The 24,203-nt window shown below is 43.2% G+C and overlaps 1 protein-coding gene across 1 annotated transcript in view; it reads left to right on the forward strand.

Moving 5' to 3' along the window:
- Positions 1-282: 282 nt before the first annotated feature.
- The window catches only part of FZD3 (frizzled class receptor 3), a 44,396-nt gene continuing 20,475 nt past the window's right edge, over positions 283-24,203 (forward strand). Inside the window, exons 1-3 of the mRNA XM_063123735.1 lie at positions 283-299; positions 7,730-8,210; positions 22,139-22,335. Coding sequence (XP_062979805.1) covers positions 8,022-8,210; positions 22,139-22,335 — 386 coding nt within the window. The 5' untranslated portion in view covers positions 283-299; positions 7,730-8,021. The remainder of the gene's footprint in view (positions 300-7,729; positions 8,211-22,138; positions 22,336-24,203) is intronic.

Here is a 24,203-nt window from a genome sequence, read left to right on the forward strand (position 1 = left end):
AAAATAAAGGCTGGGAGAATCAACGCTGCAGTTGGTGTATTACCCCTCCCTGTATGCAGTGGGGCTCAGGCGGATGCGGGTGGGGAAAGTGTGAACCTTCAGCGAGAGGAGGGCTTAAAAAAATCAGAGATCTGATTTCTCTCTCCTGCTCATCATCGCTGGAACAATTTCAGAGGGGTTATTTGTTTTTATTTCATAGCCAAACTGCATTTGGGATAATTACCCCAGGTAACACTTTGCCACTGAGCTACTAAAATACTGCAGCGCTTAAGGATTGAGTGAGCACATCTTCCTGAGAGGTACATGCATTCTCTTAATAAATTCCAAATCTCTCTCTCTCTCTCTCTCTCTTTTATTAACTGTGAATCACCCAGGTTTTCTGGAAAGGTTTCCTTTTTGGAAGGTATATCATGCTAATTATTTATGAAAGTGAGTGACTTGAATCCAAACAGTTTAAAATGTGTATGTATCATTGGTTAGCTTTTTCCCTGAGTCCTACTGATGACCGTCTTAATTAACTATCCTAAATTATCTGGGTTGGCATATGCAGTATGATTAAAACAAAGGTATGGTAAAACTTTCTGGGTGTATGATTGTACGTTCACGTTTGCTTGATTGTGTTTTTAATAAATATAGTGAAGAGCTCAAGACTGGATTGCACCTGAGGAAACTCAAATTTGAATATTTTATAGCACAGCCTGTCAACATCTATGAATCTGAAACATCTCTTGATTGCAATTAAGACTTCTGTGTAGTATATTGCTTTGATTACCTCCATAGTGCCACCACCTTCTGTCCCTGTTTGTATGTTGCTTTTCACTTGGCTTTTTTCTTTTTCTTTTTCTTTTGACGGTGCTGGATTGCTCAGATTATCTGTAATGGCCAGATACTGTCAAATAACCGCCAAAGATTTAATGTGCTAATTTGAAATACTTTTTCATACTGGGTCAGCCGTCATTACTTGCTTACTGTCATGTTTGCATGGGCTCTGTTCCTGCTGATATTAATCCTTACTTCTGCAGTCTGTATAGCTTTTATCCTGGGGTAGCCATATCGTAGTTTACCTGCAAAACCGTCTACAATCCATAAATCATAATAAGCTGTCCAGAAAAAAAGAATAGAGATAATAGTAAAACTCAAAATCTTTATGCCTTGCAAATCTTGTGTCCTGATGAACCATTGCAGCTATTGATCACACATTTAGAATGATTGGAAGCTTAAATAAATTCCTGGCACACATGATCAGTTGAAAGTTGTTTGCCAGTGGTTTATGCCATTGGATTTATTTTATTTATTTACTACATTTATACAAAGCCTTTCTGCCAAAGCACAGAACACAGTTTGCCGTTTAAAACAATAGCTGATAATGTAAGACACAGGATACAAAACGGAAAGGGAGCAGGGAGAGAAGAGATTGATAAGCGAATTCAGCTGGTAACTATTTCACACTGTTACATAATACATTTTCGAGGGAAGAAGCCAAGTGGCCGTTGGTCCAGGCAGAGTCGACGGAAGGAGGTCTCACTGTTTTCCAATCCCTCTTGGGACAGCCAGTAGTTTCCACATGAGACCCATCATGTAGGAATCAGCCTGATTCTGTGTTTTTGAATCGTATGATCCCAAGGACACTAGCAAACACTACAGTGGAGCGTGTCCTGTACTGTTACTCATTTGGCTGCCTTGATTGACGTTGGGATGCTGGTTGGCTTAGAATCATAGAATCATAGAATAGCAGAGTTGGAAGGGACCTACAAGGCCATCGAGTCCAACCCCCTGCTCAATGCAGGAATCCACCCTAAAGTATCCCTGACAGATGGCTGTCCAGCTGCCTCTTGAAGGCCTCTAGTGTGGGAGAGCCCACAACCTCCCTAGGTAACTGATTCCATTGTCGTACTGCTCTAACAGTCAAGAAGTTTTCCTGATGTCGAGCTGGAATCTGGCTTCCTTTAATTTGAGCCTGTTATTCCGTGTCCTGCACTCTGGGAGGATCAAGAAGAAATCCTGGCCCTCCTCTGTGTGACAACCTTTCAAGTCTTTGAAGAGTGCTCTCATGTCTCGCCTCCATCTTCTCTTCTCCAGGCTAAACATGCCCAGTTCTTTCAGTCTCCTTTCATAGGGCTTTGTTTCCAGAACCCTGATCATCCTGGTTGCCCTCCTCTGAACACACTCCAGCTTGTCTGCATCCTTCTTAAATTGTGGAGCCCAGAACTGGACGCAATACTCTAGTTGAGGCCTAACCAGGGCCGAATAGAGAGGAACCAGTACCTCACGTGATTTGGTTACTGTCCAGTTGCCATCTGTTATTTGCCCTGGCCACTGTACAACGACCATATTTCTCTCTATATTCATTGTTCTAACGAACTAGTGCTTTAAAACCTTTTGAATATTTGGCAATATTTTCCCATTATTTGACTCGTCAGCTGAGCAATGCTTGAAGAGGCGGAGCTGTCAAATGCCAACTTAATTGTGAATGTGTCTCTCACTACGGTTCTGCCTATCCACCCGTAATGGATGATCAGGAGCTTAATGAGAGGACATATTTCTGAAGGTTTTCGCCTGATGCCCACCACGTTGGGGAAGGCTGATCTAGTAGAAGGTGCAGAGAAACCGCAATTTGAAGCAGCAGGGTTGCCATCCAGAAAGTGGCCTGGGTGTGTTCTTCTTTTTAAATCTCAGAGCCAGCTGTAGATTTTTTTGTAAGTGGGTCCACAGCTAGACCTGAGGTTTATCCCAGGATTGTCCTGGGGTCAAACCTGTTCATCTAAGTGCCACACAGGGCGTCCAGCGCTCAGGCAGGGATGAACCCGGGATGATCCTGGGATAAACCTTAGGTCTAGCTACGGCCTAAATCTCTTTTGTGTTTTTTGTGTACATTTTTGTGTAATTTTATTACATTTATATACCACCTTATTTGCTAAAAAGCTTATGCATACAGTTTAGCCAACACGCAAGTTCCAGTCCTGTCTCCCCCCTTCCCCCAGCACTCTATAGAGGAGCCCACAGATACTGTATTGGTTTACTTGCTAGGTTCTCTTTGCTTTTGCCACCAGCTATTTGTTCTTCCAAGTTCTATGATACATATAGAGGGCTTGGAGTGAAGGCAGGATTTCTGTTGTTTGCATCAAATTTTGGTTAAGAAAGGCTCCATGTAGTACTTTGCATGTGAGAGTGTATTGTATGGTTCCTTCATAGCTGTACTCCTCTACCTCTCTGGGACCCGCAGCCACTATGCTGAGGGAGGTAGAGCGGGTGGCGATACAGCAACGTGGTACTGGCAGATAGTGATTACACTTTTGTATGCTACTTAAATTGAAAGTGTCTGGTTGCTCTTATTTTAAAAAGAGGCTTCTAGCCCTCATGGTTTACAAAGAAGTTTGAGACCCTCACCCCTAATTAAAATACAGGAGACTGGGAGTCTGAAGTACTTTACCTTCTGTTTCCCAAACATTTCTTCCAAAGAAATACAAAAATTATGTGTCACAAAATTGGGTGGGAAGACAGAAGCAAACTTCAAAGTGCCAGGGCCAGGATCTCTTCTCGATCATCCCAGAGTGCAAGACACGGAATAATGGGCTGAAGTTACAGGAAGCCGGATTCCGGCTGGACATCAGGAAAAACGTCCTGACGGTTAGAGCAGTACGACAATGGAGCCAATGACCTAGGGAGGTTGTGGGCTCTCCCACACTAGAGGCCTTCAAGAGGCAGCTGGACAACCATTTGTCATGGATGTTTTAAGGTGGATTCCTGCATTGAGCAGGGGGTTGGACTTGATGGCCATATAGGCCCCTTCCAACTCTACTATTCCATGATTCTATATGTTTGGCATGTAGAAGGTCCAGTTTCAATCCTAGCGCCTCCGCTTCAGACGTTCAGCAGGAATGAGAATAAGATCTCTCTCTCTCTGTCTCTCTCCCTCTCCCTGAAACCCTGGAGAGCTGCTGAAAGACAGAGTAGATAAAACTGGGGTTCATTGACCACTGGCCTGGCTCGTTATAGGGCAACTTTGTATGTTCACAAGCATTTACCTTGTCTATGTGCTTTTCCTACATAGTTCCCCTCCTTTCCTGTGCTTGGAGAGGGACCATAGCTCAGCATGAAGAAGGTCCTAGGTTAACCCCACAGCATCTCCAGGTAGGGCTAAGAAAGAATCCTGCCTGAAAACCCAGAGAGCCACTGCCGGTCGGTGTTGATAATACTGAGCTAGGTGGACCAATGCTTTGATTAAGGCAGCTTGCTGTGCAGCTGTCTCCACACCTGAGGTGTGTTCAACTTTCCAGGCAAAATTCCCTAACGGTTTGGATCCTATCTATCTGAGGGTAAAAAAAATCAGAATGATATTGTGCAATATGTCTGCTCAGCTGCATTTTAGCATCTGTTGAGTTTGGAAAGGATTTAGAAATTGTCACTTTATCTGCAGTTAAAAATATGCCAAGTAGCGTGTTTCCTTCTTATGGTACTACTAATGTGTACCCCAGAGTGGAAAAAGTTTCCTAAACCTATGCAGTGCCTGATGAATTGAATTAGAATGTGGTACAGTGTAAAGGCTAATGAATAACTTGACTTTCTATTTCTCTGAATTTAAAGTTAATTATTCAAGGCTTCATCAATACCAAATTATACTGGTCCAGAAGGTCGGGGGAGGGTTTAATTGTCTTGAAATTTGGATTCCAAATAAGTGTTATAGTATAAGCACCATAAACTATTGATGAAGGCTGCAATAATTAATCGATTTAATGGTAGTTTTAATCAGCTAACGCTTTAATTGCAGAATAAAAATTTGTCCCTGCCTCTTTAATCAGTGGGGTTAAGTCTCGGCACGCTGCCGTGCAGACAACACAGATGTGCCAGCTAGACAGCAGAGATGTGTCAACTACCTTGTTCCTTTGCCAAATTTGTTTTCCAGGGTGAAACTGCTATATGGCTTTCATTCTTGGAAGAAAATGCTTCCTGTGTATACATGAGTTTTCAGGGGAACGGTGAAAGCATTCGACATGACTGAAGACCGTGAGCACCAGAATGATTATGGCTTTCCTCTTTAGAGGAATCAATAGCCAGTGTAGCCAGTGAGCGCTTTTATTCAATGGAAATTAATCGGCACATGTAGTTTCTCTCGTCTTCAGACCCAATTGGCAATACAATATACAGAAAGTTATGTTATGCCTTCTATCAATGGCTACTAGTCGTGGCTATATGCCACCTTCTGGATCAGAGGCAGCATGCTTCCTGAATATCAGTTGCTGACCTGCTTGTGGGCTTCTCACGGGCATCTGCTTGGCTGCTGTGGAAAATAAGATGCTGGCCAACCTGATGCCCTTCAAATGTTTTGGACTGCATCTCCCAGCATTCTTGACCATTGCCCAGCCTGGCTGGGGCTGATAGAAGTCCAAACCATCTGGTGAGGACCAGGCTGGGGAAGGCTGACATAGGCCTTTGGTTTGATCCAACATGGCTCTTCTTATTTTCTACAACTTTGAGAACAGGTTGACCCGGCCACATTTCCATAGTCTATCCTAGAGCTGTGAAGGTCTGGAAAAATTCGGAAGAAAACTGGTTTTTTCCCGTTTTCTTCCAAAGCCTTTTTTGTCCCCCCCCCCAATTGGAAATATGAGGGGGGGGAACGGATTATGGGATGTTTTATTTTAGTATGATAAATAAAATGTTTTAAGACAAGGTGTTCAGATATTTACTTCTCCAAATGATTTCTAAAAACTATGTACAGTATCAGATTATTACAATTTCTGTGCACCAAGGACAAGCAAGTAAGTCCTAGGTTGCAAACTGAGACTACAACTCTCAAATGCAAGAGCAAGATACATTTCTGCCTCTAGGGGGCACTGCCATTGAAGCAGAGACTGAAACTACCGTATTTCTTCGATTGTAAGACACCATCGATTGTAAGACACACACTAATTTCAGTACCACCAACAGAAAAAAAAGCTTTGATTCTAAGAATAATAATCGCACCCGCGATTCTAAGACGCACCCCATTTTTAGAGATGTTTATATGGGGGGAAAAGTGCATCTTAGAATTGAAGAAATACGGTAATAGTGATAAGCTATAGGTCAGGAAATGAGTCTGATTAAATTACATGCATATTCACTGAATCTTGGCTCCCCCCTTTTTCTCAGTTCTTTTTATGGGAATGTGGGCTTTATGTCTTGACACTTGAGGACTAGTGGAGACATAAATAATTGTCTTTCTTACTAATGTTGATGGTTTCCTCTGTTGTTGTTTTTAAAATTATTTTTTGCCTGCTCCTCATAAACTAGCAAAACCAAAGAGGTTCCTTACAGTTCAGGTGTTCCTAACAGTTCAGGAGCTTGTAGCTCCATTTGTTACCCCCCAAAAAGTTTTTTTTTTTTTTTTAAAGTAAATTCAATTTGTAATAATTGTTTGAATACACTGTACTTTTAATATACCAAATGTAATAATTTTATGCCAAACCAACTTGGACATAATTACATTTTATGTTCCTAAAGTAACAGTGACTTTCAATCTGTAAAAAGTGCTAAGATTGCATTATTTCAAAAAAAAAATTTTTTAAAAATTGCGTTTTTCCTTGAAACCCCCCAGAAAAAAACACGTTTTTTTCTCCCATGGCTTCAAAATTTCCAGAAATTTTACATCTCTAGTCTATCCTAGGATTGTTTTGCCATGTGCTCATCCTTCAGTTGTGCATAGTGCTTTTGTTATCCCTCCCAAAATTCATGTGCTTGCATGAAATATAGTTTCTGTGTTTAGACATGCATTTGGAGTGAATAACATTCCCATTGCTGGAGTGCTTAAGTAATGATGGTTTCGAAGTAGTACTGAAAGTACTTTTAATGAGTTAGCGCCTTTCCTTGTCTCTTCTGTTTCACCTTCCCTCCTCTCTTCTGCAAGAAGAGCAAGGATTCTCTGTGTTTGTGTCTGGATAAGGAAACATAGTAAGTCCTGAACTAATCCACATGGTGCATTGCAGAGAACAGCTCAAAAAACAAGCTCTGCTGAAGCGGAATGGGATTAGTATGTATTAAAATATAGTCAAAAACATAACAGCAAACAATGGGAACTACTTGAATATGTTCACAAAATGAGACCTTTGCGTTCTGTAATGGCTTGTAATAGTCTATACATCCTTTTTGTGGTAGTCCATAAATCCGTTTATCCTAAGCAGCAGTACCTGTGGAGGACTAAATAGGAGTAGATGAGGTTTGGTTGACAGAACATGAGTGAGAGGGTCCAGTACTAGCATTCACAATTAATCATAGAATAGCAGAGTTGGAAGGGACCTACAAGGCCATCAAGTCCAACCCCCTGCTCAATGCAGGAATCCACCCTAAAGCATCCCTGACAGATGGTTGTCCAGCTGCCTCTTGAAGGCCTCTAGTGTGGGAGAGCCCACAACCTCCCTAGGTAACTGATTCCATTGTCGTACTGCTCTAACAGGAAGTTTTTCCTGATGTCCAGCTGGAATCTGGCTTCCTGTAACTTGAGCCCGTTATCCGTGTCCTGCACTCTGGGAGGATCGAGAAGAGATCCTGGCCCTCCTCTGTGTGACAACCTTTCAAGTCCTTGAAGAGTGCTATCATGTCTCCCCTCCATCTTCTCTTCTCCAGGCTAAACATGCCCAGTTCTTTCAGTCTCTCTTCATGGGGCTTTGTTTCCAGACCCCTGATCATCCTGGTTGCCCTCCTCTGAACATGGTTAACAATGCAGTTTAACAACTCTGTTTTTTTATATCTTTAGATGGCTTAATAAAAGAAGATTTTCAGCATGGTGTCTGTTTGGGAATGTGGTTAGTCACCCTGCTTTGATGGCCAAGAGCAACTTTTATAGTGATACGAAACGTAAGGGCAAGATGAAGAACCTTTTTAGTGCTTTGGGAGCGAAAGCATTCTGTTGGACTATGCTAAGTTCTCTGAATACGAAGAGTCGTTCAGTCTCTGAGGATCCTTAGGTTGAAAAGCTGACCATGGTGCCCAGATATCCCGCAATGTTTACTAAATAACCTGGAGACTCTCATGAACACGGCAGAAGGATGGCTGCCAACTGGATGATCCATTATCTATGGCCTTTGGCTGTTCTGGTAGGATGTACGAGTGGCCACAGCCTGTTCTCATGCGAGCCCATCATCTTGAGGATGTGCCAGGATCTCCCTTACAATACCACGTTTATGCCTAACCTCCTGAATCATTATGATCAGCAAACAGCAGCTCTCGCAATGGAGGTAAGCATTTATTTCCCCCTCTAAAATGTACGTATTATAGCATTAAATCCTGGTAGAATGACCTTTATTACTGGTGAATTGCAGAGAAAGTTCAGTATAATCAGGACTTTCACTATATCTGGTTATAATAATAAAGCTTAGAAGAACACGGATACATTTCTTATCTTAATGCTCTTGAGGTCACTTTGCAGATTAGTAACATCCTACACACACACACACACACACACAAAAACCACCATGAAAAATACCTCTGGAGTGGTCAAAGTTATTTTTTTTGCATAGAAGTGCTTTTCGTCTAAAATACAGGATATTTGACACATGTTTGAGAGTTCATTAAGATAGAAATCTGCAAGTTCTTTGCACAGAATAGATAAATCTGGCTTTCATAGTTTGCCATAGCAGGAGCGAGTCTGGTACCAGTTTGTATTTGAAAAGCATCCAACAGTATTTGTGGCTCTTGTTTTTGCCAGTGTGGGATCACCAGTGTGGCTAATACAGGAACTACAGACCCCATTATTACTTGCAGGGATCCACTCATTTTGTCCAGACTAAGGAGCCAAATGTTATCTTCCACCCAGCAAGAATATAGTAAAAGTGCTTCTGTATACATGCATAACGCCTTTCACTTCCACCTTGCCCCCAACCCCAGAATTAAAGAGAAGGGGTAATAGCAATAACAGCATCAGCTAAGGATAGTGTGTCTCCTCAGAATGAATGCATGGAGGCGGTAATGGGCTGGATGAGGAAAAACAAACTGAAGCTGAATCCAGACAAGACAGAGGTGCTTTCTGTCAAGGGCTCTGACCTAGGTTTGGAGGTGTGTCAACCGGTTCTGGATGGGGCTACACTCCCCCTGAAAGACTGTGTTCGCAGTTGGGGGTGCTCCTGGATCCGTCGCTCCAAGTGACGGCCAGGAGTGCCTCCTATCAGCTTCGGCTGATACGCCAGCTGCGCCCCTTCTTAGAGTCAGAAGACCTAAAGATGGTTGTGCATGTGTGGGGTAACCACAAGGCTTGACTTCTGCAATGCGCGCTACATGGGGCTACCATTGTACCTAGTTCAGAAACTTCAACTAGTTCAAAATATGGCAGCCAGGTTGGTCACCGGTACATCTAGGGGTGAGCATATTACCCCAACATTAAAATCACTCCACTGGCTGCCAATTAGTTTCCGGGTAAAGTAGAAAGTGTTGGTCATTACCTTTAAAGCCCTAAATGGTTTGGGTCCAGGATACCTGCTGGATCGCCTTCTCCCATACAGTCCGCCCCGCACACTCAGGTCCTCTGGGGAGAACTTACATCAGTCAGCCAAAATTAGGCTGACATCAGTTTCCCAGAGGACCTGTTGCCCATGGATTATGGAATGGCCTGCTGGACAAGATTCGTAAAATTAACTTTCTATGTGATTTTAAGGCAGCTTTGAAGACTAGCCTTTTCCGGCAGGCCTACCCAGACAACATATAATCAAGAGTTTTTTAAGATGTGTTGATTCCTGTACTAATGTTGTTCCCCGCCTCAATCCAAAGGGAGAGGCGGGTAAGATATTATTATTATTATTATTATTATTATTATTATTATTATTATTATTGATGGCATTATTCCCTGTAGGCCTGAGTTTCTTACAGGTATGTTTCTGAAAATTAAATATTGCCCCTACTTCCCTGACAAGCCACAGCAGAGCAATAATTTGTATTCAGAACTAGGATTTAACAGGCTAGGAAGCAGTCTTTCCTTTTCTCCCAAAGAAATCCACTCCAGGTTTTTCTTCTCTGCAGCAGCTCCTCATCGCAACCCAGTCTCTATTTCTGCCCCTCCCCCATTTTAAACATGCTTTGTTCTTTCTGGGGAGTGTGTTTGTGAGAGAGAGATAAGCCAGTTGCAAGTAGATTTATTTATTTATTTATTGCACTTATATACGGCTCCCACAGCCAGGGCTCTCTGGGCGGTTTACAGAAATTCTAAAATTAAGATTAAAACGAGTATACAAAATTTAAAATTCTAAAACACAGAACATACACACATAAAGCATTAAAAACTGTTTAAAAAAAACCTAAGCATGTGGGTGATTAAGATGCGCCACCATACGCCTGGGCAAAGAGGAAAGTCTTAACCTGGCGCCGGAAAGATAGCAGCGTTAGTGCCAGGCGAGCCTCGTCAGGGAGACCATTCCATAGTCTGGGGGCCACCGCCGAAAAGGCCCTGTCCCTCGTTGCCACACTTCCAGCCTCTCTTGGAGTAGGCACCCGGAGGAGGACCTTAGATGTTGAGCGTAGTGACCGGGTATATTCATGTCTAGATCTGTAGAATTGCAGAGGAAAGGAAGCTGGCATCAGTCAGTCATTTTGCAAAGCAAATCTTACCATTCTTCAAAAAAAGAAAAAAAAAAGGTCTACCTGCAATTGGAATGAAGTGGCAGAAGCTTGTTGACTAGGTGGCATTTGGAAAGAATATATTCTCTCCTAGTAGCCAAATAGTAGTATTTGGCTACTAGGAAGAGGGCTTTCTCCGCTGTGGCACCCCGGCTGTGGAATGTGAAACCAGAGAGGTCCGCCTGGCACCTACACTGTACTCGTTTTGTCGCCAGCTGAAGACCTTTTTATTTTCTCAGTATTTTAACACTTAATTTTAACTTAAATTTAAATTTTACAGTTCTAACTCTGTATTTTAATCTTACATCAATTTTGCTGCGTGGTTTTGTCCTGGTTGTGTTTTTTATACTGTATTTTGTATTTGTGCTTTTAACCTGTTGGTTGTTTTATGATGGTTTTAATTTTTGTGAACCGCCCAGAGAGCTTCGGCTATTGGGCGGTATAAAAATGTAATAAATAATATTCTCGAGGTTGGGGGTGGAGGCTGGAGTTGCTAGGACTCTTTAGGACTTGCTGCTGCTGCTGATTTCCAGAATGAGGATAGTTCAGGGGGAGGGAAATAAACGACACTGTGTGTAGGAAGCAACTTTGCACATGGAGGTGGAGAGAAACTAAAACATAATACAGAGGCAAGTTGAAAATGGTGTGGCCAGCTACCTATCAACCCACCAGTCAGAGCTGCAGTATTCCTGAGGCAGGGAAGACAGCCTCACTGATGCTGGCAGCCTGATTTAGTTCTTGTAATATATCTTTCCTTCCTGAGTTTCCTGAGATCAAAGACTTTCTCACCCCTGGTTGTAGTAGGCTGATTGCTTGGCTTTGTTTGCGCTCAGTGACATTAGCATGTATCTGGCAATACGGCATTACGATATGCAGCAGACAGAAATGAGGACGCTCAAATGTAGATTAGATTGGAATTTTATATGGCAGTCTTTCTCCACATGCCCAGTAACAGCTCACAATACACACACGCAACAGCAAAAATAATTTGTTCCAAAAGAACATATAACGATACTGCGTACTACTGTATTTCTTCGATTCTAAGACTCACTTTCCCCCCCATATAAATATCTTTAAAAACGGGGTGCGTCTTAGCATCGCAAGTACGATTATTATCCTTAGAATCAAAGCTTTTTTTTCTGTTGGTGATACTGAAATTAGTGTGCGTCTTACAATCGAAGAAATACGGTATATATATTGAATTTTTCTCTGCTTTTTTTTAGTAAGCTTGCTGTAATGGAATACGTATTATAGAAATAATTTGAGAGGTGTTTTGTGCTTCAGAAATGTATGTCTTCCTTTTCCCCCTCTTGTGACTTAGTTTCTAAAAAATAAAATCCTCATTGCATCTTCAAAAGAGAATGTCACTCTGAAATTACAGTTGTGAAATTACAACCAGGGCTACAGTAGCGTGATATTATCTTGTCATGCAGAGTTCGCAGGATTCTAGACACGCAGCCAATATTGGGTGGTCTGATTTTACAATTCCAGCATGGACTGAATTCCTTGTTGCATCTCAGGCTACAAGCCTTTTTCTTCCTGGTATGTGACACAATGGCATCCTGCAATGTGAGCAGACATTCTTCCCAAAGGGGCAGGATTCTTTCTACACTGGGTTACTTTTCTGGCACAGACTCTACCCTCTTTGACTGACGGAGATGTGACACCTGCTGGCAGAGCTGCCACATATATTGCCATAATTTTGCCCTCTAAATCATAATCGCCACTTGAAGCTGCCAAAAAGCACCTCTTGTTCTTGAGAAAATGTGTGTGTGTGTGTGTGTGTGTGTGTTTCGGCTCCTTAATATAAATTCTAGACTGGAATGATTGGTCAAATTGAGCTGTCCAAATTGTATAAGCAGAGCAACTAGGAGCTGTCCAACATTGGCCAGTCCTGTGAAGAGAGTTATCAACCATGAATAAAAATCTGTTTATGTTTAAGCATTCAACCATTTCTAGAAAGAGGGGGTTAAATCTGTTGGAGCAGCTACTTTGCTTCTATTCCCACTTTTCTTTTCGAAATAGCATTTCCCTTTTATTAGAAGAGTTTGTTAGTCTTTTCCACATCTTTGCTCAGATTTTCCTATATTACACCATATCCTCAGGGCCGGCGCTGCCATAGAGGCCAGTCAGGTAGCTGTCTAGAGCGCCAAGGTAAGAGGGGCGCTGAACGCCGCACCCGGAAGTCGCCATCCCACTCCCAGAGCCACTCTAGCCGAGTGAGGGCAGCTTCCAGGCGGCCGTTCCAAAGCCGCCCTTCCGCCCCCAAACCCCCAGCATACCTGGCTTGGCTTTGGCTGGGTGCCCGCCCAACCAAAGCCAAGCCAGGACGCTGGGGTGGGTGGGGGAGGGCGGATGGCTCCACATTCTGGCGTACGGGCATGCCGGACATCAGAACGTGGAGCTGTCTGTCCACCCAACTCCCACCCCAGCGTCCCACCCAGCCGAAGTCAAGCCGGGACACACGTTCTGACTTCGGGCAAGGGAAAGGTAATGCGGCCTTCATCCCCGCTTGTCTCTGCCTACCGGGGGTGGGGGGGTATGCTCGGGTGGGGGGGTATGGTGGGGTGGGGGTTGGGGGGTACGCTGAGGGGTGGGGGTGTGAAAGCAGCTCACCTTGCCTAGGGCGCAAAATAGCCTGGCACTGGCCCTGCATATCCTACAAGGAATTCTAGCAGGAGAACCTACTCTCACTCCGTGTCCAATAAGCAAAATGGCAGTTGAGGAATCATAGAATCATAGAAAAGCAGAGTTGGAAGGGGCCTAGAAGGCCATCGAGTCCAACCCCTCCTCATTGCAGGAGTCTACCTTAAAGCATCCCTGACAGATGGTTGTCCAGCTGCCTCTTGAAGGCCTCTAGTGTGGGAGAGCCCACAACCTCCCTAGGCAACTGATTCCATTGTCGTACTTCTCTAACAGTCAGGAAGCTTTTCCTGATGTCCAGCTGGAATCTGGCTTCCTTTAACTTGAGCCCGTTATTCCGTGTCCTGCACTCTGGGAGGATCGAGAAGAGATCCTGGCCCTCCTCTGTGTGACAACCTTTTAAGTATTTGAAGAATGCAGCAAACAGCTTTGCACACAAGTATGGAAGGTAAATAGTGTACAGTAAAACTCAACTAGAAATGCGGGTGCCAGAGTTTTTTAAAAGGTCTGGTGTCTTTGTAGCTAAACACGGATGTTTAACTCCAAGAATGTATTTTGAAGTTAGTCAATTCTGTGCTTTAATTTATGCATACTGCCTTTGTTGTTTAGGGTCACCCAGGCAGATGGCATAGTATTATAGCTAATTCATAATGTCTGAGAGAGGCTTAACGGGGGTTGCTTATGTTGAAAAAGGTGAATCACGCAATGTTTTTTTTTAAGTAGTCTGATGGCTCCCTGCATAAAAAAAACACACAGTAAAATCGATCTGCTAATATCTCATAATTTGTGAGTGTTGCATCTGAAATTACAGAAAAGTGTGCTGGTGGTGTATTTGAAGTATTTCTGCCAAAGCTTAAAATAGATAGTGCTCACAACATGAGTTTTATCGAATCCTGCGTCTCTTCTGTGTTTTAACAAGAAACTTTTACATGTAATATGATAGCTGCAAAATAAAAAATAGTAAAGAATTGGTAGGGGGAAAATATTTGAGATACTCCGTGAGCATCAAACTGTATAACTGGAACAGGGAGTCAAGCAGGCATAAGACTGCCAGGACATACGCCTGCATCTTTAAAACTTGTATAGAAAAGGAAATTCCATCTGATGCATTATCTCCTTCCGTAAAATTTATTTAATTACAACGTTTGCATACCATTCCACATCTAAACAGTTTCTGGAGCGATGAACCACAAGAGATAAAATGCTAAAAAGTTAAAAAGAATAAAGCACTATATTAAAATTATTTTTTAAAAAGCAGGGTGCCCATAAAACTGAAGCTGGTCAAGCAAAGAAGGCTTCCTGGAAAAGACCTGTTTTCAGAAGGCGCCGAAAACAACACAGTTGGTGCCTGCCTGACATCCAGGGAGTTCTGTAGAAAGGGGGCCACCACACTGTAGGCTCTTTTGCGGGTGGTCTTCAGTCAGGCCATAAGTCAATGTGGCATCACCAGGAGCAGGCCCTCTGATGACCTCAGTGATTGGGTAGGTTGGTAAGGGAGAAAGCTCTCTCTCAGGCATCCTGGTCCCAGTAGTTTAGGGCTTTGTACACAAGTACAAGAACCTTAAGCCTGGCCCGATAGGAAGCAGGCAGCCAGTGCAGTTCCCTCAGCAAAGGTGTTACATGCTGAAAAGGGGCAGCTCTTGACAACAGCTGCAGTTGATCCAGCTTCCAGATCAGCCTTAAGGGCAGTCCCAAATAGAACGCATTGAGGGAAGGGGAGAATTTTCCCTTACGCAGCTCGAAAAGATCGAGCCCTCTCAAGGGCTGGAGATAGAAACTCTATGGGGTAGTAAGGCCCAATAGGCAGGGTAGCAAGGTTTCAGCTTCATAGACCGGAGAAGTAACTAGTCAACTCTGCTGTGTGTGGAGAGAAGCAATACAAACCCTGGGTTGGGTTGCTTCAGCTAGGTTTCCTCGGGCAGTTGCAAATGCCAGGGTTATCCTTTCTTCTTTCCGGCACTCTGTAGCCATAGAAGTGCTGGCTCTTGAGAGGTATAGTTATTGCCACTGCTGGGGAAGACAGGTGGGCTACTGTATTCTACATAATTTTTCAAAGATAGACCCACATAGAAAATATTGCACATAGAAAATATTGCAGTCTAGTTTTGGGGTGACATTTATGGTGATGGGTCTTCACCCTGGCCATTGCAGATTTTCAGAGCTCCGGATTAGGTTTGGCTAGAAAGGTGATTTGAATACAGCGACTGGGTTTGGATGTCACGAGAACAGTGGGTTAAATAATCAACAGTTAGCAATCGAGTCATCTGTCAGGGCTTCTTCACACCACAGTTGGTTATTCGACCGAAATGACCACCACTGTGAAGAGTTGGTTATTTGAATTTATTTATTTATTTATTTATTTATTTTATTACATTTTTATACCACCCAATAGCCCAGTGGTTCTCAACCTTCCTAATGCCGCGACCCTTTAATACAGTTCCTCATGTTGTGGTGACCCCCAACCATAAAATTATTTTCGTTGCTACTTCGTAACTGTAATTTTGCTACTGTTATGAATCGTAATGTAAATATCTAAGGTTGGCGCGATGATGTCATCACGCCGGGCACTCGTATGTGGGCGTATCTGCATGTGGGCGGACCCTCCTGGAGACGGATAGAGGAGCGGTGTCTCGGTTCCTAAGACCATCGGAAATATGTGTTTTCCGATGGTCTTAGGCGACCCCTGTGAAAGGGTCGTTCGACCCCCAAAGGGGTCGCAACCCACAGGTTGAGAACCGCTGCAATAGCCGAAGCTCTCTGGGCTGTTCACAAACAACAGTTGAACAACAGCTGGTTATCGTGTCGTGTGTTGGCCACTGTTGACTAATTCGTCGCACACAGTTGGTTATTTTCAGCGACTGCAGAGTACCCTGGCGAGAGCAACCAGAGTGGCAGCTGCCACTCTAGTCCAGCTGGCAGAACTCGCAATGGCTGATGGGATATCAGCAGGAGGACAGGGTGGGAAGGGCAGGGGATGTGTCAGTCAAACGGACCATTGACTAAGAGTCAACTCAATGCTGCCCTTAATCCACACCGCGGTTGATTATAACCATGTCATGTGGGGAGCACCCCCTCGAAAATCAACCGTGGAGTTGACTATTAACCCAACTTCGACTATTGTGTTGTCTGAACACAGCCACAGGGTGTGGGGAGTTCTCTTTAAACAAATTCTTATATTTATCCACTGCAGTTCAGACCATCACAGACATCCCAGCGAGTTCCCAGCTTCGAAGAACAAAGAGATAAAGTTTGTTTAATCCTCCAACCGTATCATTTGCTGGAACAGCGAGGGGGGGAAAAAAGTTAAATTGGTCCCATCAACACAAAAAGTGCAAACGGCGCTATTGGTTTTAAGGTTAGCTGTGCTGCTTCAAACCCGTAGTGGCATTATGAAGAGGCACAGCTTTTTAAAAGCGCTCCAGCATAACTCCTCAGTAAAATCACTTCTAGGACAATGTATTTGCACCCTGGTGCGTCTGATGGCACCTTTGCCTCTGTTTCCCATATCATGTCTCCGGCCATGGTATCTCCAAGGCCCGTTCTCTGTTCAGCAAAGAACCGTTCCTATGGATACCAGCCTTTTGTACTCTGACAAAGGTTGTGATTCTCATTCTCGTGAGCCAAATTGCACCCTTTGACTCTCTCCCCTTTTCACACTCCTTGCTAAGCTGGGCCTGTTGCTACGCCTGAAAGCCTGTGGGTGCAGGGTTGCCATGGTATTGGGGATGGAACTCCGAAACAGAACACACAGGGCCTTGTTAATTTGAATGTGAATGAAGGAGGAAGGCTCCTTTGTATTTCATCTCCGTGTGCTGCAGGAACCTATAATTTGTCCATGGCAAGCAACTTTTTTTCCCCCATTTGTGAACTTGTTTATATCTGCTCTTTCTGATTTCTATGAAACCAAAATGTTTCTGTCAGAGGCAGCAAGACAAACGAGAAGCATCTTAGGTTTGTAAATTCAAAGGAATTTTTTTGATAAAGATATTTGTTATACTCTTCCACATGCAAACCAGAACACTGCTCCTGGATATCCATGTAGCGTTCAGTTTTGGATTAAAATATACGGGTTACATTGCTGGTTGCCCTTCTGGTTTTGCTCAGGAGCTTTCGCTTAAAAGTTCATAATCCATAGATTCAGCTGAGGAAGGGGTGGGGGAGGAAAGTGTAGATGGGTGGAAAAGAAGAATTCCGTTGAATATATATCCCTCATCCCCGCTGTCTACTAGTTTTGCTTGTCTAGACAAGAGCTGTTGTGGTGCCCTTCACAAAGAAGTGTCTGTAAGAGAACTTAATCTTGATCATGTAGGGGGCGGGGAATTCCTGAGGCTCTTGCCTGTGTGTGGGCTTGTTCACATGGAACAATAACCCAAGTTTTCATTAACCCATGGATTGTTTCCTTATCCAGAGTTAACCTATGATTTGGCTGCCGGACGATTGCACAAACTGTGGCTTGTTTCCCCCCCCCCCCATTTCCTAGGTTGTTCGGTTCCTGCCTCCTTTGCCCATTCCGTCTCCTTATCCCACCCCAGCCTTTGTGGTGCTGTAGTACCGGCAACTACTGGCAAAGTTTCATTGCATCAGATGCCTTTTTGTCACTGCTCCATTCTGGGCCTGTAACACTCTTCCGCTAGTACCAGTAATGTCTGTACTATCCTGAGCCTCACTCTCCGCTTTCTTTTGCCCATTTTCCCTATGGGAATGCTTGAAACCTTGCGCTCTGCAAGCAGTAATCCATTCCTGCCCGCCGCGTTCATTCTGCAAAGTAGACTTCTTCCCACTCTGCATGCATTTTGATTGGGAAGGAGGAGACCCAGTCCTGCAAGCACTGGCCAAGTCCCACCCTGCTCTGCTCTTGCAAGTGCCAGCCAAATCCTTTCCTGTCCCGATCGCACCTCGATTGGGATGTGAGTGGGCGGGAAGGAGGAATCTGGATTGGGAAGGAGGTGCTCTACTCAGCTGGGACTTGCAAAACATGGTCCTGCAAGCGCCAGCTAAATCCCCTCCTGTAACACTTCTGCAACCAGTGGCCTAGTTGGGGCAGGGAGGAGGCACTCTACTTGGCCAGGGCTTGCAGGAATGAATGCTGAACCTGATGGCTGATGGTTGTTGTAAGCCAAAACATCTGGACGCCCACAAGGGATGCTTTAGGGTGGATTCCTGCATGGAGCAGGGGGTTGGACTCAATGGCCTTGTAGGCCCCTTCCAACTCTGCCATTCTATGATTCTGTGATTCTAAGTTACCCACCCCCATAATACTACTGTGTTTAATACTGGAGTGTGTTCTGGAGTCTGTGCATGGAACAACTGCTTGCTTTCTTCCAGCTGTAGAACTAGAGTGAAGTGAGCTAACTTGAAGAGCGCATCCTTGCCACTGGAGATTTGCAGAGAGCATGCCGCACTGCTCCACCCCTTAGCTGAAGGGGATAGAAGCGCTGAGGTGGATTTCTGCACCTAGGAGATGGCAGATTCAAGATTTGCGTACAAACACAGTATTTGCTTATTCTCTTCCTCTGGAAGCGTTGGCAATCCTAGTGATCGCTGATGGCTTATCTCTCATTGCTTGTTATGTCTAGACAGCTTACTGTTGTATTGGGATGTGGGGATATGAGTTATGGCAACGCATCTGCATCCCACCCTTCCTCCGAGGGGTTCAGGGTGGCATACGTTGGCTTTTTCATTGCTTCCTCTCAACGGTTCCGTGAGGTAGGATGGGCTAAGAGATGGTGGCTTGCTTAAGGCTACTCAGTGAGTTTCTTGGCCGATGAGGGATTTGAACCTATGTCTTCCCTGATACTAATCTGACACTATCAGCTACAACAGTCTTCCCCAAACTGGTGCTCTCCATGTGTTTTAGACTACACTTCCAGCTTTCCTGACCATTGGCCATGCTGTCTGAACATCACCTTGGGGAAGGCTACAATCAGGTTCTGCGTATCATTATATCATCACAACCATGCATATTGTATTGGTTTTTCCTTACACCTTTTTTCTCGTCTTCTCTGATTCCGTAAAAGATTTGCCTTTTTTCTTTCTCCAATTTGAAAACTGAGTACTTGGCTGCTAAATGCCTAGTATAGCCTAAAGGTGAATTTTGATTTACTGCCTACATTGTGGCAGCAAGGAAGGGCAGAGACTTCGTTTCTTCTGTTGAAAGTATTTCTTATCTATAGAGAGCTAAAACTTCAGCTGTCTGAACATGTATGTCTGAATTAATTTTGACCAAATACAAGGTACTGAATGGTTGTGTCGGTGTGCTTGCTTTCCCGTAGTACCAGAGACTGCTAACACGACTAAGGAGGGAGGCTGCAGCTTGAAAACTAATAGGCAAAAGGGGACTTGTTATGGAAGACAATATAGTATTTCCTTGTTTGCAGATATGCCTTGCGAATGGAGATACCACATTAAGCCAGGCTTGTATCTCACCAATCAAATGCAAATCAGGAGAGGGTAGAGGTATACAATTTGCAGAAGTTTTGAAGCCATTGCAAAACAATAAAAATATTTTAAAAATAGGGATGGGGGAGGTGTTGGGGGGAAAAACACGTTTTGAGGGGGGGGAAAGGAAAAAATGAAATACTTTTTAGCATTCCTTACAGATCTATGGTCACTTTGTTACTTTAGGAACCTAAGATGTACCGTATTTCTTTGATTGTAAGACGCACACTAATTTCAGTACCACCAACAGGAAAAAAAAAAACCCTAAGACACACCCGCGATTCTAAGACGCACCCCATTTTTAGAGATGTTTATATGGGGGAAAAATGTGTCTTAGAATCGAAGAAATAGGGTATGACGTATAACTTGGTTTGCTCATAAATATATCACTAAAATTAAAACAAAAGTAAACTCAGTAAATGTGTCATTATTTTCTGAATAAACTATTGTACATGATAATTTTATGAGCAAACAAAGTTATACATAATACATTTTAGGTTCCTATTTTATGTATGACTGGAGGGAACCTCAGCAAGTAGTCCCTGAAACATCTGAATCAAAAGAAGCAGGAATGGCTGGAGGCAGATGATGGCTGGCGTACAGCATCTGTTCATGTTTGTGAAGAATTGGTTGGAGTAGAGTTTAGGGAAATTGGATCTAAAGGAAAAGAGCTTATTTAGCTAGGGAATGTAAGTTCCTTTAAGCATTCTCAAGCTGTTATTTGAAGAGTGACATTTTATTCTTTGCATAACTAATTCCCCTTAATAATAACCATCAAAATCTTTGCTTATTTTGAAAGATTGTCCCCAGGGGTGATGCCAATCCCAGCCCCAAGGCTTCGGATACCAGCTGCCGAGTTTCTTTTAGGTACAGGAGGTTTATTAGGTGGCACTGGTTAAAGGTTTTATCACTTGAGGTAGCATTTCCTAAAAGTGAAGTCTTTTGGGAACTGTATTAAAAACTGTGCCCATGAGTTCCATAAGCCCAAGCCTCATTCTGTTTGCAGTAACAACCCTTGAATCATTTGAGGGTTGTTTCCATGACCTCTGAACAGGGGCACTTGGGGCTGTTTGTGGGTTAAACAACCCCACAACTCTAGAACAAGCCATGTTTTAACATGCAGCATTTGAGGGTTCTATCATCTTAATAAGAAATAGAAGAAATAACTATGCTGGGAATTGTAAAGAGAAGATTAAAACAATTTTTTCCCGTGACTTCAAAATTTCTGGAAATTTTACATCTCTAATCTTAGATTATGGAATTCTTAGAAATCATTTTGAGGGAGTAAAGACCAGGTAGCAATGTCTGAACGCACTGTCTTAAACATGTTATTCATCATTCTAAATGAAAATATTTCGTAATCCAAAATGTTTCTCCTTTTGGGGGGATGAAAATGGTATTTTTCCTGGGTTTTTTTCCTTTTTTTCTGAGCCATCATGATCATCATTATTATTATTATTATTATTATTATTTATTACATTTATATACCGCCCCATAGCTGAAGCTCTCTGGGCGGTTTACAATATTTCTAGGAGAGGAAGGGTCAAAACTTGACTGGTGACCTCAAAAATGATAGCCCACTAAATCAAAGTGAAAGCAACTTATTTATTTTATTATTTTAGTTATTTATTTTATTTTTTACATTTTTATACCACCCAATAGCCGAAGCTCTCTGGGCGGTCCACAAAAATTAAAACCATAATAAAACAACCCACAGGTTAAAAACACAAATACAAAATACAGTATAAAAAGCACAACCAGGATAAAACCACACAGCAAAATTGATATAAGATTAAAATACAGAGTTAGAAATTTAAGTTAAAATTAAGTGTTAAAATACTGAGTGAATAAAAAGGTCTTCAGCTGGAGACGAAAAGAGTACAGTGTAGGCGCCAGGCGGACCACTCTGTGGAGCTCGTTCCACAGCCGGGGTGCCACAGCAGAGAAGGCCCTCCTCCTAGTAGCCACTTATGATGGAATTGAACTATTACGTTGACGTTCTCTGCCTGAATTATCTGTATTACTTGATTCACATTTTTTTTCCAAAGTTGGACAGAGATTCTGAGATCTTAGATTATGGAAACCACCCAGATTGTCTCTTCAGATAGAATATAGTTTACTGTTTAGACCAGCGGTTCTCAACCTGTGGGTCGGGACCCCTTTGGGGGTCGAACGACCCTTTCACAGGGGTCGCCTAAGACCATCGGAAAACACATATTTCCGATGGTCTTAGGAAACTGTATTGACTGAACTATGTCATGTATCATCTTTTGTATTATTAAAGCTTTTGTTATGTATTATGTTCATTAGCAAACCATCCCATGACAATGGATCGTGTAGAGAAGAACGAAAATAATTTTATGGTTGGGGGTCACCACAACATGAGGAACTGTATTAAAGGGTCGCGGCATTAGGAAGGTTGAGAACCACTGGTTTAGACAGTGGCCTGCAACTGTTTAATTTTGTTTTCTCTTTCTAGCCATTCCACCCGATGGTAAACCTTGACTGCTCCCGGGACTTCCGGCCTTTTCTGTGTGCTCTTTATGCTCCTGTTTGCATGGAGTACGGCAGAGTCACCCTCCCATGTCGCAGAATTTGTCAACGGGCGTACAACGAGTGTTCAAAACTCATGGAGATGTTTGGCGTGTCTTGGCCAGAGGATATGGAATGCAGCAGGTGAGCAAATCCTCTGGATTTGTGTGTTGTTGTTGTTTTAAAAAATCTCCACCTCTGGTTTTAATACGTTCCAGGATGTATAAGTGACTTTGGTTTTGAGACTTAGCATTGTACCTTCTCATGTTTTCTTTTGGTTGAGGTAACAAACTTTCCTGGATATGAAACCAGCTCAGTGGCTTACAAACCCGCCCCCCTCCAACGCTAGGATTCTGTGACTCGATATTGCTATCTTTATAACTATTTTCGTCAGACCCTTCATACATTTTAAATTTGTTCTTAAATCATGGTGGGAGTTCTTGAGTTGTTTAACTCAGTAATTCTAGGGATGTGCAGAGCATGTGACCTTTGTGCTCATTGTTTCCACTTTCAGTCAACAACCCGGGATTGCCCCATTCCTGGGTTGTTTCATGACATTCAAATCCAGAAACTCTGGGTTGATTATGGGTTAAATAACCCAGAGTTAACTCTACAGTTACTCCACACATCCCCGTAATCCCTGGGTTAAACAATTGAGGAATTGCTTCATAGAATCACAGAATAGCAGAGTTGGAAGGGGCCTACAAGGCCATCGAGTCCAACCCCCTGCTCAATGCAGGAATCCACCCTAAAGCATCCCTGACAGATACTTGTCCAGCTGCCTCTTGAAGGCCTCTAGTGTGGGAGAGCCCACCACCTCCCTAGGTAACTGACAACCTCCCTAGGTAACTGATAATGGCTTTGACAATGGCTTCTTGACTGAGCCAGACTCTGTCCCCAACGAAAACCCTGTTAACATTATTCAGGCAGCTCTTTTCCTCCTTTTGTATATTTGACAATGCTGGGAAACAACTAGACCAGGCTTCCCTAACCTGGTGCCTTCCAGATGTTTTGGACTTCAAGTCCCATCATCCCCAACTAGCATGGCTATTAGTCAGGGATTCTGGGAGGTGTGATCCAAAGCATCTGGAGGGATACCAGGCTGAGAGATGGTGCACTAGACCAATTCCCGGCTTTGGAACTTTTAGATTGTAGTCAAAGACTAAAGCGTACCATGGACTAAAGTAGCGCCACTGCTTACTTTGTGATTCTTGTTCGGTTTGGGTTACTTCCAGTAAGGCGCAGACCATTACGTTTAATAGACTTGCTGTTTCAAATCAAGATAGGATACAGATACCTTTTTAATATTCTCCCCTACCCCAAAATCTTTTTCCCCCTTAGCGGAAGCAAGTTTTATTAAATTGCAAATGGTAAGACTGTTCTATCTTTAAACCAGCTGTGCTCGCTCTCTCTCTCTCTCTCTCTCTCTCTCTCTCTCTCTCTCTCTCTCTCATATTTAAAATAACTAAGAGTCTTAAGGCATAAACCTTTGTGGATCAAGTCAAATGTAGTCCATGAAAGTTTATGCCAGAATAAATTTCTTAGTCTTTAAGGTGTCACTAGACTTTAGTTGTTTTTGCTGCAAGAGACTAGCCTGGCTACCCCCCTGGAATTTTTTTCATTAAGTAATCTTGAGTCTTTTGTGCTTTCAGTCAGAAAGAAAAATATGCCAAGTGACGGCTTCATAGCACATAAACCACACTAACAAAACATACCCAGGCCAGTTCAGACAGACAGACTAGAATTATAAGCTTTTAATAATGAGGGTAATCACTCAACTACAAGGACAACTTAGCTTTTCTTCTAATTACTCAGTCTCTCTCCTTCCCCCCCCCACCTTTCTTTCTTTCCTCATTCGGCTAAACTAGAAGAAAAGTCTAGGGAAACTTCATGGTTATGTTCAAAAGATCAAGGAAGTTGGTCATAATACTTCTACAGAAGACCGGATAGCCAGTCATCTGCTCTGCTTGGCCCTGAACTCCTTTGTCATTTGTCTTAAGCACAGCTCTAGT

This window comes from Elgaria multicarinata, chromosome 4 (genome assembly GCF_023053635.1).
Source record: "Elgaria multicarinata webbii isolate HBS135686 ecotype San Diego chromosome 4, rElgMul1.1.pri, whole genome shotgun sequence".
NCBI classification, from domain to species: Eukaryota; Metazoa; Chordata; class Lepidosauria; order Squamata; family Anguidae; genus Elgaria; species Elgaria multicarinata.